General features: G+C 35.7%; 1 protein-coding gene across 2 annotated transcripts in view; it reads right to left on the reverse strand.

Annotated features, from left to right (window-relative positions):
• ARMH4 (armadillo like helical domain containing 4) overlaps positions 1 to 19,615 on the reverse strand; it is a 137,069-nt gene that overhangs the window by 94,628 nt on the left and 22,826 nt on the right. For both annotated transcript variants that reach the window (XM_072629317.1, XM_072629316.1), the window contains 2 exons: positions 14,276 to 14,515; positions 12,237 to 12,434 (listed from right to left, as the gene is read on the reverse strand). In XM_072629317.1, coding sequence (XP_072485418.1) covers positions 12,237 to 12,434; positions 14,276 to 14,515 — 438 coding nt within the window. The remainder of the gene's footprint in view (positions 1 to 12,236; positions 12,435 to 14,275; positions 14,516 to 19,615) is intronic.

The following is a 19,615-nucleotide window of genomic DNA, read 5'->3' on the forward strand; positions in this document are numbered from 1 at the left end:
TAATTAATTTGTTGAAATGAAATAAGATGAAAATATCTAGTTGTTTAGTCTTCTACAGATTTGGGTTACATTGATAAAGTTTGAGATATTCATTCCAAATGTAAGAAAGTATCCAAAAACTTGTATATTGCATAGGGATTGAGTTTTCATGAATTTTTTGGAATAATTCCACAGGTACAAAATACTCAGAGAAGCACTTGTAACCTAGGAAACGTTCAAACCAGGTATCAGTTGAAAGACTCATTAGTGGAACTGAAGCTAGGTTTCTATTTCACAGAACTGCAGAATTTCAGGATTGCAAGCAACCTGAAACCATTTCGTCCAATCTATATATGAAAGAAATACCTAGTAACACATAGCAGACAAATGGTCAGGCAACCTGTGATTAAAATCTTCTAAGAAGGAGGAACCCTCTGTTTCTCAAAGTAGCCCATTTCACTTTTGGATGGCTCTAGTTATTAGTAAGTTTTTCCTGACCTCAATCATTTTTAACTACCTCAATATATTTTTATTTATTTCATTAAATATTTTTCAATTACATGTAAAATATTAGCATTCTTTTTTAAAATTTTGAGTTCCAAATTATCTTCTCTCTCTTCCTTGAGATTATAGATTATATATAGATTAGATTATACATGTGAAGTCATACAAAACAATTGCATATTGCAAAAGAAAATAGACCCAAAAAAACAAGAAAAATAAACTTTAAAAAGTATGCTTTGATCAGCATTCAGACTCAATTAGTTCTTTCTCTAGTGGTAGACAGCATTTTTCATCATAAGTCCAACAGTCTTGGATCCCCATGTTGATCAGAATAGCTGAGTCATTCACAGTTGATCATTGTACAATATTGCTATTACTGTATATAATGTTCTCCTACTTCACTTTGTATCAGTTCATATAAATCTTCCCAAGTTTTTCTAAAACCATCATGCTCATCATTTCTTATAGCACAGTATTATTCTATTACATTCAGATTCCACAATTTCTTCAATTGGTCCCCAGTTGAAGGACATCCATTCAATTTCCAATTCTTTGCCACCACAAGAAGAGCCACTAGAAATGTTTTTTTACATATGTCTTTTCACTTTTTGCAAAATCTCTTTGGGATACAGACTTGGTAGTAGTATTGCTGTATCAAAGAGTATGCCCTTTGGGCATAGTTCCAAATTGCTCTCCAGAATGGCTGGGTCAGTTCCCAACTCCACCAACAATGCATTAGTGTATCAATTTTCTTACATCCCCTCCAACATTCTCACATCAAGCTTAAATTGGCCTCTTTATAACCTCCAACTATTGTTCTAGAATATGTCCTTCTGTTGGCCAAAGAGAACAAGTCTGATCACTCTGAAGGAGTGATAATAGCTTTTCAAATATTTAAAGACACCTAACCCATCTCTCTTGAGTCTTCTCCTCTATAGGCTAAACATGCCCAATTCTGTCAACTAATCTTTGTTTGACATAAATTTAAAGTCCTTCACCACGTTGGTTATCTTCCTTTGGACACTTTCCAACTTAATGTATTTTTATGTTGTGGTACCCAGAACCAAACAAAATATTCCAGATTAGTTTGAATGTCACAGAATACAGCAAGAGTACTCCTCCCCATTCCTGGAAGCTGTGTCTCTCTCTTAATGCAACCTAAAAGAGCATCAGTTTTGGCTGTCATAACACACTAGTTCATCCTGAGTTTGTCATCTACTAAATCCCAAATCTTTTTCAGAACTGCTGTCTAACCATGCCTTCCCCATCTTATACTTGTGAAGTTGATTTTTTTTGTATCCAAGTATAATAACTTATATTTAGCCGGATTGAATTTCATCCTATTAGATTCAGTCCTGTTCTCTAACCTTCAGAGATTTTCTTAGATTCTGACTCTATTGTCCAGTGTGCTAGCTATCCCTCATAACTTTGAGTATGCCCTCTTTTTTTTATTTTTTTAGGCCTTGAATACCTGTTAATAATTAAATCCTTCTTTAACTCATTGTCTTTCATGGTGCAGAGTCAACCAAACATAACCAAATGAGTGAAATACACAATTACTATAACTTAAATATGACAACTTTAAATAGCAGATTAAAAAGTCAATCACATAGTAAGTGTCTACTACATGTGAGGCATTAAGTGCTGAAAAGGCAAAAATGAAATAACAATCCCTCAAGAAGCTTATTTTCTTTTGGGGAAACAAAGTACAAATGTTAAGTATATTCAAAATGCAAACAAAATAAATTGGGTAAATATTTGGGTAGGAGGCAGCTGCTCATGGGGAGGAGGGGCCAGGAAAGACTGTTCTTGAACAGAGTTTTAAAGGAAATAAGGATTCTAAGAGGCAAAGGTAAGGTAGTAAGAATTTCCATTCCAGGAATAGAGGAATATCCAATGCAAAGAAGCAGAGGCAAGGGAGGGAGCATCATTTGTGACTCACAGGACTGTGTCAGAGACAACTTTAACCATCTTGGAAGAACCAATCGTTAAATTGTCAGGGTGAATATCTACACCTCAGAAATCATCAATCACAATAAATCAAGACTTGGTTTATTATTTTATTGATTATCTAGACTTATGAAAGTGTTAATAAGTGCCATATTGCTGAGACTGTTCTTTTTATGAGAAAATACCTTTGTTGTAATTGGGTTTTTTGTTTATAATGGAATTGAGAGTACTTACAAAACTCTTGTCCCTCTTCAAAAAACACCCACAAAAAAGACATCTTTAGAAATGGTGCTTCTTATTATCAAAACCACTTGGTACTGGTTAAGAAACAGAAGGGTATACAAGTGGAATAGACTTCGCACTCAAGACACAGTAGGCAAGGAATATAGCAATCTCCTGTTTGATAAACCCAAGGGCCCCAGCTTCTGGGATAAGAATTCATTGTTCGACAAAAATTGCTGGGAAAACTGGATAACAGTTGGCAGAAATTACGCATAGACCCATGCCTGACACCATACACAAGAATACAATCACATGAGAAAAGTGAATTAGAAGAAAAGGACAAAGGAACAATGGATCTGTAGAGAGAGCAATTAAAGTGGCTTTGATACGTTATGCATTGAAATTTATTAAATGCTAATATGCCACTGCCTCTCCTTCTCCCCAGGAGCGAACCCATACATTTGGGAGATTTAAAGGACAGAGTTAGATGAATTGGAGTGAATAAGTCAATCCTCATTCCAAGACATTCAGTTCATTTCATCCCATCTACCCACCCATTAGGTCCCCTAGGCCCAGCCACTATGCACTCTTCTCTCCAAAAAAGTCACACCCACTTTTCGTCTCTTGCTCTGAGAACAATTATCAAGTCAATACCGCCAATGCTATTGGAAAAGGTGTGACAATCCACTGCCCAATGGCTCCATTCAAATCCTTATGACCGTCTCAACCTAAACTGTCACTCTCTAATATACATTTTAGCTCCCTAATGGAATGTGAGTTCTACTGTCTCACTTTTGTACTTTTGTCTCTAGTGCCTATGAGCACAGTGCCTGGCACATAGTAGATGCTTATTAAATGCTTGCTGATTAATTAATTACCTGAACTGATGTTGTCTTTAATAATTCATTTAAGTAAAAGGTCATTCAAGAAACTAAGCAAGAATCATTTGATTAACAGTCTATAATACTATTTGTAGTTTTTTTTAGTACCTACTCCCTTCTTCTTCAGTATCTCCATATCACCTACCTAAAGCACTATTTAATTCTCACAAGAGAAACTTGGGATATAATGGGTATATAAAGGGTAATTTTGGGGTATAAAGGGTAGACAATGGGATATAATGAGAAATATTCCTAGAAATTAAGTCCTAGAATATTAGATCTTTAGGATCCTCAGTTCAGCTCCCTTATTTTATAGATAGACTGATGTTTAGAGAATTACATTCTTTCCCCAAGATTATATAGTCAATAAGCATTTATTAAATACCTACTATACTTCAGGCACTGTGCTAAGCACTAAGGATACAAAGAAATCAAAAGATAGGAGCTCAAAATCCAGCCAACGAGTTGTAGGCCTGAGATTAGAACTAGTAGCTTTCTAGACTTCCAAGACCAGGTTCTTTCTAAAATGGCATGTTGCATCCCTCTAAGCTTATGATTAGAATGTATAAAATGAAGCATTTTTGTTTTCATAAGATAATGAAGTACTATAACAAGTATAAAGGAGTATTTTTTAAGCAGCTCCAACCTTTTGACAGAAAACAGTAAAAACAAAGAAAGAAAAAGAAAAGAAAAGAGAAAAGAATAAAAAGAAATTGACACTAGGACAATATTTACTTAATTATAACTATATTAAAAAGTAAATTATTTAAAGAAAATAAAACACAAAAATCAATTAAAATGCATGCTGATGACAATACAGATTGCAAACAAAGTTTCACGACAATAAAGGGCAACCAACATGAATTTACATTGTTTTAAAGTACTAAAAGCCCAGCAAAAATGTGACAGCTACCCTGAGCACTGAGATTCACTGAACTATGAGAAGGAGCATATAAGCATTTAAAATCTCTGCACTAGCAATAAAGTGCTGTAAATATGCCATCAATTTCAGACACATGAGAATGATGATTTTAGGACTAGACAATAAAATTATTTAATGTATTTTTAAAACCATTCTTTAGATATCTGAAAAAGGGAAGAAAACCATGACTTAGAGGGGAAAAAATCTCAGATCTTATTTCGAGAGAGAAAAGAGAGGGAAGAGGAGTGAAGGGAGGTGAGAAGGGAGAAGAAAGGGGTGGGAAGGGAGAAAAAGAGGAAAAGCATTGAGTGGGGTGGGGGAAGAGGGTGAGATGAAAAGGGTGGGGAGAGACAGACAAAGTGAAAGAGAGAGAAAGAGGAGGGGAGGAGAAGAGGGAGAAGGGGAAAAGGGAAGGAGAAAGAGAGGGGAAAATTTCAATAATTATTGAACCTATATGCCTACTTTTCCATCTCTACAAAATTTTATGAGAATAAATCAAGGACATCTTTGATGAAAGTATGAGAAAGGAACAACAGGCAGGTTTTCACAAATGATATTTTACAGCAGACTACATCGATAGAGTCACACAATTAACTAAAAGCTATAAGAAAAAAACTTTTTGATTTGGTCAAATCAAAAGACCACCTTAAAGGTTTTCCTCCAAAAAGATTTTTCCTTGCAAATGAAAAAAAATCACAAAAGATTCCTTGAAAGTTGTAAGAGCAGAGATGACTTTGTTCAATGACACTGAAAATTAATATCAAGAAATATGTAAAACATGGAGGCTTGATAACGATGTTTGCTATCACGGAAGATAACCAGAAGAGAGGCCAAACTGAAGAGGGATTCCCTCTATATGGTGATCTCCAAACACTCCTCTTTGTTGGCATTGTTCTGATTGTACCACATCCCTGAACCCTGAACTAAGACTCACAATCACCCAAAAAAGTTAAGCCAAACTATCCAAATAAGAAAAAAGCAAATGGAATTTCTATTTTCCAAACAATAAGTAGATGGATAGAAAACTCCTTAACATGGTCCATCAGTACGTATATTTTAGACAAGCACCAGACATTGACACAAATTGGGCACATAAATGAACAGGAGGAAGGGAGCAGGCTAGAATGTCTGTAAAATTTTGCAGCACTTTTAATGCGTCTGAATTTCTCCTAGAAACAAAGACCCCTTCTTTTTAACAACAGTATTCTTTTGGTGATCCTGCCTGTGAGTCATAGAATATCACAATTTCCAAAGAATTAAAGTTGAGAATCATCCAAAAAGCAATGAAAAGTTATATGGTGGCATGAGAAGATTGCCATAAATTGCCACCAAAGAATTGTGTAAGAGAAATTATGTGAAGGATGTTATCAGAGAAATTTGTGACTGGAAAAGAAGGCCAGTCATATGGTGAGTGTGAGAGGAAAATCAATAGAAATCATATATATATATTTTATGTATATATATATATATATATATATATATATATATATACATATTCCTCCCTATGTCAAAAGATCCAGAAAATAAAACTCCCCAACACATGGCAAAAATCTCCTATGAAAAGTTTTTGAAAGTTCATGGAAAAAGAGATCACACAGGATGAGAGTACAGATAGAATGTGATCTGCCAACGTAGAAAGGAATTGCACCACTGATGAAATCCAAGATCCATTAAATCATAAAGGTAAAGGAAATCATCAATAACTGGGATTTTTATACTAGCATCCTTGTATTTTGCGAACTGGTCTAAAATTTTAGGTAGATATTTTAATAAAAATCTTGAAGTAGGTAAGAAAATGAAAAAGCACAAGGCATACTTCACCTTCCCTAACTCATGCAACTAAATCCAGCTCAGGAGAAGCTTCATTTGTTTAAAGCTGTATAATATAATGTTATAAAACCACAGTCTCATTTAAAACTCATTATTTCAACCAATAGAGGGGTGTATATATTTGTCACTCATTTTGCCATCAAAATAAAAGAAAATGTTCTATTATTCCATCCCATAACAGCATTCTTCTCTTTCACTCTTGCCATATTTATGCATGTTTTAATGGCTGGGTCATTGAGACCAAATTAGAATTAGAAGCATTTTCATAACACTTAAACCAAAATCTGCACTCATCCTTAGTACAACTGAAGTGATGAACATCCTTAACACAATACTGAAGAATCCCCAGGAGCAATAAACTATTCAATTTAATTCCATTATTCTTATTCATTGATCTTATAGGACCAAACAGCAGAGAATGAAAGCAAAACATTTAAATGTATTTTACAAATGAATTCTTTGATCTTTGAAATGGCCCCTGATGAGACTGTAACTGAATTCTCTTCTCATTTCCACCATCACATCTCCAGCTACCTGACGAATTTAATAGTCACATAAGAAGTTGGCAAATGGAAAGGAAGTTCTCTCTAAGAGAGGGAATGTTCATTCAGATAGAAAACTCAGACAGATGAAAATTCTGATAGATGAACTCAAGTACATCTTCCATTTTAACTATAATGACTGAAAAGCCCATATTCCTCAAAAACTATATAAAAAGAATAGACTACGAGCAAGTCGCTTAACTCTTTAGTGCTCCAGCAACTCTCTAAGACTCATAAATTGCAGAGAAGATGCTGACCGGCATGAGTAGAGGGATCTTTCTCCTCCAGAAGTCCCCTATATCAATGAAGTCATATATATATTTCCTATCTCTTATGACAATTATCTGAGCTTAGTAGTGTACTCAGAATAACTAAGTAAAAAAAAGAAAGTATTCATTTTTTCTTCAATGGAGATTAAAAATTTACTTAGCTATGCCAAGTATCAGTGTTCAAGGTATTAGATCTATTTTCTTCTTAATACTTATTTAGCTTTGCTAAATATCAAAGTTTTAGAACCTTTTCCCTCAAGCCACCAAAGAAATTAATTTTTCAAACTTTTTTTTCATTCCCAGGCTCCTCCCAACCTCTACATCTCTGTCTGTCTCTCTGTCTCTGATTCTCTTTCTCTGTCTTTGTCCTTATCCCTCTGTCTGTCTGTTTCTATCTCAGCCTTTTCTTCCTCTGTCTATCTCTCTCACAAATTCTCTCTCTCATAAACTCTCTCTCTCTCTCTGTCTCTGTCTCTGTCTCTGTCTCTGTCTCTCTCTGTCTCTCTCTGTCTCTCTGTCTCTCTGTCTCTCTCTCTCTCTCTCTCTCTCTCTCTCTCTCTCTCTCTCTCTCTCTCTCTCTCTCTCTCTCTTGCTCTCTCTCTCTCTGTCTTTCTCTCTCTCCTCTCCCTTACTGTCTTTTGAGAATGTCAAATCTCTTCAGTGGCAACTAGAAATATGGCGGAGGGTTCACATCCTACATAGGCTAAACTGAGCCTCAATCTTTGGCTACCTTTTCTGTTTTGTTATTTTTCTTGAGTATAAGTTAACTGACAAATGTTGGACGGGATGTGGGAAAAGTGGGACATTAATACACTGTTGGTGGAAGAGTGAACTGATCTAACCACTTTGGAGAGCAATCTGGAATTATGTTCAAAGAATTATAAGACTGTGGATACTCTTTGACCCAGCAATACCACTATTAGGTCTGTTTCCCAAGGTGATCAGGGGAAAAGGAAAAGAATCTATGTGTTCTAAAATATTTATAGCAACTCTCTTTGTGGTGGCAAAGAACTATAAATTGAAGGGATGCCCATAAAGTGGAGAATGGCTAAACAAGTTGTGATGTACAATTGTAATGGAATACTACTATGCTATCAGAAATGATGAGCTGGTTTTTCCATTTTTAAAAAATGGAAAGACTTGCTTGAAATAATGAAAAGTAAAATGAGCAGAACCAAGAAAATGCTGTATGTAGTAACAGCAATGTTGTTCAAAGAATAATTGTGAACAATCAAGTTATTCTGAGCACTATAAACACTCAAATCAACTATAAAGGACTATGAAGGAAGATGCTATCCACTTCCAGAGAAAGAACTGATATAGTTTGGTTTACATATATTTATGTAAAATAAATATATTTTATATAATATATAATTATATATTTATATATTAATAAATATATTAACTGTGTTAAATAGTGGCCTTCTCTAGTGGGGAGTGGGGAGGGAGGGCAGGAGATGGGAACTTAAAATATAACCAAAAAATTAATTTAATTCAGTTTTTAGAAAATAAGTTAACTGAGCAGTGATCCTGAGATGCCTTGAAGGCAGCCTTCTAAGTTGGAAAATGTGGAGAGATTTGGGGTCCTCAGTTGGTGCTGAGTGTACTTGGGATAAGGATCCCAGCACTATTTTTTAGAGATGACCATTAGAAGAAAGATAAATCCAGTTCCTAAACTAACTGACCAGAAGACATGAATCTGAAGAAAACTGTTTAGACAATATAATGCTGAATCAAAGGTAAAATGCTGATTCAGGAATCCTGTGAACAATTTCATGTTTTGATGTTTAAGTCTCAGCCTCCAAGGAGAGCCTGACAGTAGTTATACATTACTACTCCTTGTTTAAGTCTTAGAAAGTCTCTTGAGCCAAGTATTTTTTTGAGTGTGTAGTGGAAATAAACAGTTATCCTATACGTGATTCACAGAGAACACTGAGAATCTTTCTACTTTCCTCCTTTTGGGGAGACCTTAGACTTGAACCAAATTTAAACTTTAAGAGATTTTTTTCTAAGGTTCTGAAGCAGGAGGTATAAAGAACTAGCAAGTATAGGGTGGAAAAAATGTGGCCGCACTCTTCAGACGACAGCACTCCTCCGACCCTCAGGATTGAATCAAGTCCACACACAAATAGGGTTATTTGTGCAGTTACTTCAATTTAGACTTCCCCTTTTCAAAGGCAAACTTTCCTTCAGAATTGCCCTGTTCCCTCTTGCTTTACTCATCTTCTCTCTTTTTTCCATTTCACTGATTCTCTGAAACACTCTTTTGAAACCTTTAGTGATTAAATCTCTTACAAAGAATCTGTGAAAACATCACATGAAGATAATTTCAAATATTCCTACAATAATATAAATTAATCTTAATGAATGAAATGTTGAGTAGATGTGAAAGGCCAGGAAAGAACATTTCTTTGTGTTACATTCTTCAAACAGAAGGGCATACTACTCCATGGAGTACAATTTTGTGTTCTCTTAAATAAAATTGTTTTCATCAAAAATTTTAAGCAGATGCAGACCCAATAGTGAGATTATCCAATTACTAATTTATTTTACTTGTGAAACTATTCTGGAGGCTTGACAGTTGAATACACAGTGCTCCCATTCTATTAATTACCCAGAATATTTGACACCAGCAAATGTTGGAAGTGAGCTAACTACTTAGCAGATTGGCCTTGCTTTAAGAGCTCAGTCTGCTTTATCCTTCTTCCATGATTTCACTGAGACAGGAAGGTTTAGTCCTGAATTCCCAATGAATACAAGACATTCCATTATAATTCTCTCCCTAATGATTAAGAAAAATAAAAAGATATGAGGTTAAAAACAAAGACAAGGAGAGAAGGGGGAGAAGATGACTTTTTTCCTTCAGTTTCTCATTGGGGTTTCAGCACTTTTAAATAGCTGCAGTCAAGATGAAGAAAGCAAAGTAAGTGAAAAGAAGAGAAAGTTAAGCTCTGGCTGCATTCAACTCTAAATTATCCCTTTTAAAGGTACACATATAACTCAAAGACATTAAGGATGGAAAGAAAGGTTCCCACATGTGTCAAAATATTCATAGAAATATTTTGAGGGTTGCAAAAACCTAGAGACAAAATGTGAACCCATTGATTGAGGAATGACTGAATAAATTATGCCATGAATGTAAAGGTATACTACTTCACTAAAAGAAATAAAGAATATGAAGAATTTTGAGATGAACTGAAAGATGCAAGTGAGCTAATGTAGAATAATAAAATAGGCAGAGGCAGGAGAATAACATACATGATGTTAGTAATTCTTGTTGTTTGCCTTTCCTACTTGAAGAGGACCAATGACATCACAATGCTGGAGTCATGATACAACGTTTTCGATTGTGGCTGATCAATGCAGCATAAGCTTGGAAGGTTCCACCACAGGTCAAATTGTCTGTTTGAACATTAGAGATGGAGCTATATCTAGATTTCTATGTCTCACATATCCTTTGTGTTATTAGTACTACTAATTAAAAAAAATTAAGACAGATAGCCTTTAATTTAAATAATTAATCTTGATCTAGGAGAACAAATAATGAAATGTACTTTCCTTCTTTAAGTAGAAAGTGGAGACACCACTAGTATGAAATGATGCACATTCTGTTGCTAGATCAATCAGTTTAATTTTTATTTTTTGTTACAAAGAAAGGCTTAATGGGGAAAATAGATTCCTATATTGAGAAATGTTGCTGGTGTAAAAATAGCAAGAATTACTAAAATAGGAAGGAAGGGAGAGAGGGAGGGAGGGAAAAGGGAAAAAAGAAAGGAGGGAAGGAGAATCATAGTAGGGAAAGAGAAGAGGAAGGGATAAAGAGAGGAGGAAAGAAAGGGAAGAAGAGAGGTGAGGAGGAGGAAAGGGAGGAAGGGAGGAGAGAGAAGAGGGAAGAAAAAATGAAGGAAGAAAGTAGGAAGAGAATGGAGGAAGGAGAAAAGAGGGATGAGGGGAAGAAGGAGGGAAGGATGAATGGAGGGAAGAAGGAAAGGAGTAGAGAAAGAAAAGATGGAAGGAGGAGGGAGGGAACAAGGGGGGAAAGAAAGGAGGAAAGAATGAACAGAGGGGGAAGGGAAGGATGGGAGGAGGAACAGAAGGAGGGAAGGATGAGAGGGATAAGGGAGGGAGGAAAGAGGCATGGAAAAAAGAATAAGGGAAAGTAGAGAAGGAAGGAGGAAAGAAAAGCAATTTTTTTTCAAAAGTTATCCAGTGTTAATGGGAAGGGACTCTAATATTCCTTCAAACTATGTAGTTTGCTGACCCTAGGACATTATCTACAGTTTCAGCATCTCAAGTCATTATCAAATATCACAGCATGTTCATTTCTGTCTAGGCTACCAGTTTTAAGTAATATAATTGTTCCAACCAGGTAAGGTACCACTCTTCTAGTCACAGAAGAATGTCATTAAAATAAGGGCTTTGATACATGAGTGGAGAGCAAAAAGATGTAATCACAGGAAAATTAGGTTGAGGATAACTCAAACTTATTTCTTTCTCTTTTTAGATTAGGTTGCATTGTCTCATCCAGGTTGGAAGAGTAGAGGCGGCTCATGGGCCAAATCCCCTCCTGACTGGCACCGAAGTTTTGACCTGCTCAGTCTCTTATGTGGGCCAGTTCTCCTCCTCCTTAAGCAGCCTGGTAGCCACTGTCCTCTTTCTGGGAGCACACCATATTGATGCAAGACTTAATGAGGACACCAGGTTGCTTAGACCAGATAAACAGCAGCTCAGAACTCCCAAGTTGAAGAGATCTATCAACCTCAGCCTTCCCAGACTCAGTGATTACAGGCATGTACCACCACACCTAGTTCAAACTTTCAACCTAGACCAGGGGTAGGAAACCTTCAGCCTCAAGACCATATTCTAGGTCCTTGGGTACGGCCTTTTGACTGAAGCCAAGTTTTATAGAATAAATCCTTTTATTAAAGGGATTTGTTCTGTGAAGTTTGGATTCAGTCAAAGGGCTGCTCTTGAGGATCTAGAAGGCTACTTAAGGTTGCAGCTTCCCAACACCTGACCTAGTCCAATCTAGTCAAAGAAGAAGCCCTCATTGAGTCTTCTGAAAAGAAATAGCTTTGCACTCAAACACTCTTCACCAACACCATCCCCAAAATACTCCTTTCCAGTACCCAGATACCTTGTGATTCCATCTGTTCCAGGTCATATGTCACAGAAGTACTAATGTGTCTTATGGATGGAACGGTTCTTATGGTGGAAGTTAGAGAAGCAGATGTCAGGGAAATATCCACTGTCTCCTCCATCATTCCTGGAAAGGTCACTGAAGGGTCAAAGGCTGGAGGTAATGTCTCTTCTTTTGAGTCGGTGACTGTTAAGGCTACCAATTTTAAAAAATTGTTTTTTAATTTTTTTAAGACAGTTCAGTAAGCAAACTATCACAGAAAATGAGAAACATTAATATTTTTTCTGAAACAAGAGTCAAAATACCAATATCCTAAAACACAAAATAAACTATTTTTGGCAATAAGAAGAAAGGATTTTCCTGCACTAAGTCAATTCATCTATTTTTAATTATAGGTTTCTCTTCTGGGAAAGGAAGTCATAGAATTATCATAGGATCTTAGATTTAGAGCTGGAAAGGACATGTCACAAGTCATAAAAATTGTTTTTCTTTTCACCACTCAATTAGTCTGCATGCCACATGATGGACAGCTAGGTGGCACAGTGGATAGAATGTTAGGCCTGGAGTCAGGAAGACTCATCTTTCTGGAGGGAAAAAAAAACACAAAAAAGAACAAAGTAAAAAAAAAAATATGCTTTGCTCTGTATTCAGACTCCATCAAGTTCTTTATTTGGATAAGGAAAGCATTTTCCTTAATGAGTCTTTTGTACTTGTCTTGGATCATTGTGTTGCTGATAAAAGCTGAAGACTCATCTTTCTAAATTCATGTGTGATCCTGGGCAAGTCACTTAACCCTGTTTGCCTCAGTTTCCTCAAATGTAAAATGAGCTGAAGTAGGAAATGGCTAACCACACCAGAATCTTTGTCAATAAAACCCAATGAGTCACAAAGAGTCAGACACTACTGAAAAATAAACAACATGCCACATAATAACTTTGGTGACTACATTCCAAAAGCCAATAAATACTGATTGAGCATCTACTATGGAGAGGCAGTGAGGTACAGTAGATAAAGAGTTGTCCTCAAACAAGGAAAACCTGAGTTCAAGTCCTGACACATTCTGGCTGTGTGACCCAAGCAAAAGTATACAACCCCCCATGCTTTAGAGCACAGCCTAATAATACTAACAGTTGCTGACCTGATTTGGTAAAGAGAATTTCCATACCCAGAAGTTCCCTATTCCATTAAAATCAAAGGGCTAGCCCTTTCTTAAACTACCTTTCATATAAAAGTACCAATAGTTCATCACCAAAAAAAGAACAAAACAAGAAAAACATTCGAGTGTTTTCTCCAGCTCAAAATAGCCCCCACAGGTAAAACCCTTTCCAAGTTTGAGATCTCTGAAAAAACATGTCAGTAAACAAAGCTAAATCTTTCAAATTAAGCTAGACCTTGGTAGCCTGAAGAATACTGTACTGGACTGGATTTACTCTGCATACAATTTATTTGCACTTAGTTGTTCACATGTCATCTCCCACATTAGATGGAGAGCTCCTTAAGGGCAGGGCATATTTTCTTTCTCTTTTTTTTTTTTTTTTTTTTTTTTGTATCTTCAGTGCTTACTCAAATGCCTGGCACATAGGACTTTAAAAATGCTTATGGACTTGACCTGATTTGAATGAGCATGAGATAAACTGTAGCCTAGGTTTAGCTCTGTGATTGATCCAGGTTTTTCAAGATGTTGTTAAATCTAAATATTCTCTTCAAATCCCACAAATTGTATCTTAGGCTGACCTCTGGATATGCCAGACCATCCTAGGTATTCCAGAGAATGACAAATCCCTTTTGCCCCCACGTAGTTTGGCTTCAAGATAATGTGTGTATATGTTATTGTGGTTGAGTTACTTCAGTCATGTCCAGCTCTTCATGAGCCCCCATTTGGGGTTTTCTTGGCAAAGATACTGGAGTGGTTTGCCATTTCCTTCTCCAGCTCATTTATAGGGGTACATATATCACCACACTAAATTCCATGTCATCTCATGGAATGTACTCAGTCCATAACATTGATCCAGACTCTGTAATCTTAATTTCCATACCTGGGGTAACTGCCAGAGACAAAGGCATGGCAGTATCTGAGATAGTAGTTGCCAAGTATTCTGACTTCCTTGGTAGCTGAGTCACACCAGAAACCACTGTGATGGGAGATGGGCTGTTATTTCTTTCCTCAGTCTCATCAGATTTTGTGATGATCTCCAGAGTAGAATCCTGCTCTTGTGTAACAGATGATAAAGTGGACCCTCCATCTTGACTAGGCATTATCTCTTGAGCTATGTTATCTAAAAAAAGATGTCAAATTTTTATTTCAAATATTCCACTAAATCTCTGTCTCCCCAAGTCAGTGTATAATTAATAAAACATGACAAAACAAAGAAATGTTTCACAGAAAAGGGCTGTTGCAGTAGCTATAGAGCATTTTTTTTTAAGGATAAGAACCATCAAATAAGTTTTGTCTTTTCCCCCAAGAGAGAAAAGAAATCTATAAAACCAAGTCAAAGATATGACTTTATATGTGGAAACAAATTCTGGAAACAGAAAAGAAAGACCAACACAAAAATCCAATTTTAGCCGATCCAAAGCTCCATTTTAGTCATATTCAAATGTCAAAATGATCATTTAAGAGGAAGCAAATTTCATGCAAGTGTGTGACACCCAAAAATTTAAACAGACAATATTTTTCCTGCATAATTCAACTATGAGAGGGAAAAGAGAGTTAATTTTACAAAAACATTTAATGCTTCACCAAAAGGTGATCATTCAATATCTACATATGTTCACTAAGGGAATATGAATACCACTAACCCACGGTGATTTTTGTTGCACAGATTACAAGTAGAAGGTAAATTTCTCAAATCAATTATTATTAAGGGTGAAGATTAAAGTATATTCTTTAATGCCTGCTGACAAAATAAATGTTGATTGATTCATATTCTGTTTTAACTCAATTTTTAGGAAGGTTTATAAATTTTTTTCCTCAATCCTACTTTCAATTACAAGATATATTAGGGATGCTGGTTAACTCTAAAACTAATTAAACCAAAAATAGAAACCTTAGTTGACCAATCACTTTAAACATCATGTTTCAAAGCATAATAGCTTTATTCAAACTTTATTGCTACGCTTATTGTCTAAGTAATCCATCTACTTTCTGGTGTTGAGTGCTTTGATTTTTCAGAATAGTAGTAGTTAATTCCTTTCCTTATCTGTCCACTAGAATGCCCACTTTTTCTGCTTTTTTCTTTCTGTGGAGTTGAAATACCTCATGTGAACGAGAATAAAGGATTTAAAGATCACGCCTATTTCTGTAATATAGCTATACATTTACTATATGTACATAAATGTATATAGTTACCCAGTATGGTGTAATGAACAAGTGCTGAACAAATTAGAAAAACCTGAGTTTGAACTTGACCCCAAATACTCAATAGCTATGCAGTTCTGGTCAAATCATCTAACTTCCCTTAGACTCAGTTTCCTTATCCATCAAACGTAGATAACAATAGTGCCTAACTCACAAAGTTGCTGTGAAAATAATAATAATAATGCCTAGCATTTATATAGTGTTTTAAGGTTTGCAAAGCACTTTACAAGTATTATATTACTTTATCTTCATAACAACTCTGGCAGGTAGGTATTTTTGTTATCCCCTTCTAACGAATAAGGATTGTTGTTTAGTCATTTTTGAGTCATTTCTGACTCTTCATGACCCTATTTGGGGGTTTTTTGGCAAAGATACCAGAGTGGCTTGCCATTTACTTCTCCAACTCATTTTACATATGAGGAGAGTGAGGCAAACAGGATTAAGTGACTTGACCAGGGTCATACATAGTAAGTGTCTGAGGCCAGATTTGAACTCAAGAAGATGAGTCTTCCTGCCTTCAGGTGCAGCACTCTATCCATTGCACCACCTAGCTGCCAATGGATGAGAAAACTGAGGTTAAATGACTTGTTTGGGGTCCTACAGCCAAGAAGTGTCTAAGGTCAAATCTGAACCTGGTCTTTCTGACTCCAAGTCCAGCACGTTATCCATTGTACCACCTAGCTAACATCATATACACATACACATACACACACACATACACATACACATACATATACATAATGCACCTTATAACATTATTATTATTATATCATGATATTATTATATCATTATTATTATCCATGGTACAAAAGAGCTAAATTAGAGAGGCCTTAGGTTCAAATCTCATCTCTGCTACTTACTAACTGTATGATTTGGAGTAAGTTACTATGGGACACAATTTCTTCATCAATAAAACCGGTGGGGGGTGAGGAGAGAGAGGGAAACTAAATAACCTTTGAAACTGGAAATTAATGTGGCAGAAGCCGGGCATAGTCCTGACACCGTATACCAGAATAAAGTCTAAATGGGGACATGATCTAGGTATAAAAGCTGATGCTATAAAGAAATTAGGGAAGAAAGAAATAGTTTGTCAGATTCGTGAAGAATGGAGGAATTTATGACCAAACAAGAGATAGAAAACATTATGAAATGCAAAATAGATGATTTTGATTACATTAAATTGAAAAGGTTTTGCACAAAGTCACTGCAACCAAGATTAGGAGGGAAGCAGAAAACTGGGGAAAAAATTTTATAACTAGTGTCTGTGCTAAAGGTCTCATCTCCAAAATATACAGAAAACTGAGTCAAATTTACAAGAATACATGTCATTGCCTAATTGATAAATGGTCAAAGGATATGAACAAGCAGTTTTCAGAGGAAGAAATTAAAGCTATCTATAGTCATATGGAAAAATGCTCTAAATCACTATTGATTAGAGAGATGCAAATCGAAACAACTCTGAGGTATCACAGCACACCTATCAGATTGGCTAACATGACAAAACAGGAAAATTATAAATGTTGGAGAAGATGTGGAGGAGCTGGAACACTAATTCAAGCTGATCCAACCATTCTGGAGAGCCATTTGGAGCTATACCCGAAGAGCTATAAAACTGTGCATACCCTTTGACCCAGCAATACTGCTTCTAGGGCTGTACCCTAAAGAGATGGCAAAAATGGGGAAAGGACTCACAAGTACAAAAATATTTATAGCAGCTCTTTTTGTGGTGGCCAAGAACTAGAAAGTGAGGGGATCCCCACCACTAGGGGAATGGCTGAGCAAGTTATGGTATTTGAATGTAATAGAATACTATTGTACTGTAAGAAATTACAAACAGGTGGACTTCAGAAATACCTGGATAGATTATATGAACTTCTACTGAGTGAAGTGAGCAGAACTAGAACATTAAATACAGTACCAGCCACAATGTGAGAGGACCGTTTTTGATAGACTTAGTCCTCCACAGCAAGGCAAGGACCTAAAATACTGCCAAATGCAAAATGCCATCCACATCCAGAGAAAGAACTATGGAGTTGGAAAGCAGAATGAAGCAGACCATTTTCTCTTTTGTTATGTTTGGTTTTATTTAGTTTTACTCATGCTTTCTCCAATTTGTTTTAATTCTTTTATGCAATATGACTAACGTTAAAATGTGTTTAATAAGACTGCATGTGTAGAGCCCATATAAGATTACATGCCGCCTTGGGGAATGCGGGGGGAGGAAAGGGAAGAAAATTTAAAACTTATGGAAGTCATTGTTGAAAATTGAAAACAAACAAATAAATTTGAAAAAAACAAAGAAATAACCTTTGATGCACCTTCCTTCTCTAAATCTATGAAACAATGAAATTTTGTATTATTATTTTCTTTTTTATGAGTACTTATATGTATACAAGTACATCCTCAATGGTACCACAGGACTAGAGACCAGGAACTATGGTTATATTTCTCAGAATTACTACCTCCTGGCACACTACCCTCCATGCTGTAAGAATTCATTGAATATTTATTGATTGTTATCAGATGATATAAACTTATCTTATTATAAGTTCTCAAGAGTCTTATATAATTTTGAATTTTTCTCATTTTTGCAAAGCATAACATATACTTTTGTTAACATATAAGAGAAAAATAAAATAGCCCTTGCCTGGGGTTCTGGGACAGAACAGGAGTATAGTTTTAGATTTTGAGTCTTTAAAATGGCAGATTACCATACATAGGAGGTTAGTAATAAAGAAGAGTAAGGGAACAAAAGAGAGAATTGGGAAGACTTATGGTTATAGAAAAAGGAGTTAAAGTATATGCTACATATTCCATTCTTCCTATTGCAGATAACTACAGGAATAATTTTAGTAACTATAGAAAAATTGAAAGACCTGATCTTCAGCTGAAACCAGGTATTAAAAATAATCTCATTTAGAAGAACAACCTTTAAAAGACAATTATGCTATTTCTGGAATCAATTAGGGAAATTGCTAGTATCCTAAACCTTGTACTTACCAAATACAGATTAGGAAAAGGAAAGTTATATTTTCCTTCATTATCTAAATCAGATTTTAATAACACTTTTTAAAAAGTCATTTCAATTGTGAAGTTTTCCATTAAGATTGAATATTTGAACTAAATTGAAAATCTGAATTAAATCCCCACTGAAATGGGGGAAATGTTTGACATCTTTGAACTCTAGGGTCCTTTTTCACACCCCAGTATGAAATAAGCATTCATGCAGAACACTTCACTTTCCCTCTTTCTCCAAACAGTAATGTGACAGACTGCTCATGAAAAAAGAAAAATTGACCACTTTTTTAAGTTAGAATCTCCTTTGTATTTGCTTCTATGGCAGTGAACACCAGGTGGAGAAGCTCCCTCTATTCACACATGTCAAAGTCCTAAGTACTTGTCTCCCCAGTACATAACACAAGGCCTGGCACTTTGTGAGTGCCTTCATAAATTCGTTTTTATGACTGACTGACTGACTGACTGACTGACAAAAGAGGCAACACAGAAACAGATGGTTGCTCTCATTTTTTTTCTTATCCCCATCTCACAGTCCTCAGGGAAAGCAAATTCAGAAGACTTGTGAAATTCATATAAATAAATATTCACACTTAAAACTTCTTTATAGGCAATGTCAGGGGATTCAATGCTTTTAACTTTGTATAAAATAAAATGCTGCCTTGGATAACATTGCTTATTATAACCTTGCCTTGACATTGTAAACAAATTATACATGTGGAGTTATATTTAAGAATATTTTAATAATTTTGGAGGGAGAAAGAGAGTAGATGCATATTTGTGATTTCATGCTTCTGGATATAGAAAATCTCCAAGCTGACGAATGCAAGCCAGCTGCTCATCCACCATTTATGTTGTTAGAAAATTCCCTGGGACATTGGAAGAAAGGATACTTGTGTCAGAGGTACAATTTGATGTAAGGTCACACCACTATCCAGTATGTCACATCATCCCTCAGTTTAATATTTTGTCATGTATTTATTTCATTGGTATATTTTTTCTT

The sequence above is a fragment of the Notamacropus eugenii genome, chromosome 1 (assembly GCF_028372415.1).
Source record: "Notamacropus eugenii isolate mMacEug1 chromosome 1, mMacEug1.pri_v2, whole genome shotgun sequence".
In the NCBI taxonomy this organism is placed as follows: Eukaryota; Metazoa; Chordata; class Mammalia; order Diprotodontia; family Macropodidae; genus Notamacropus; species Notamacropus eugenii.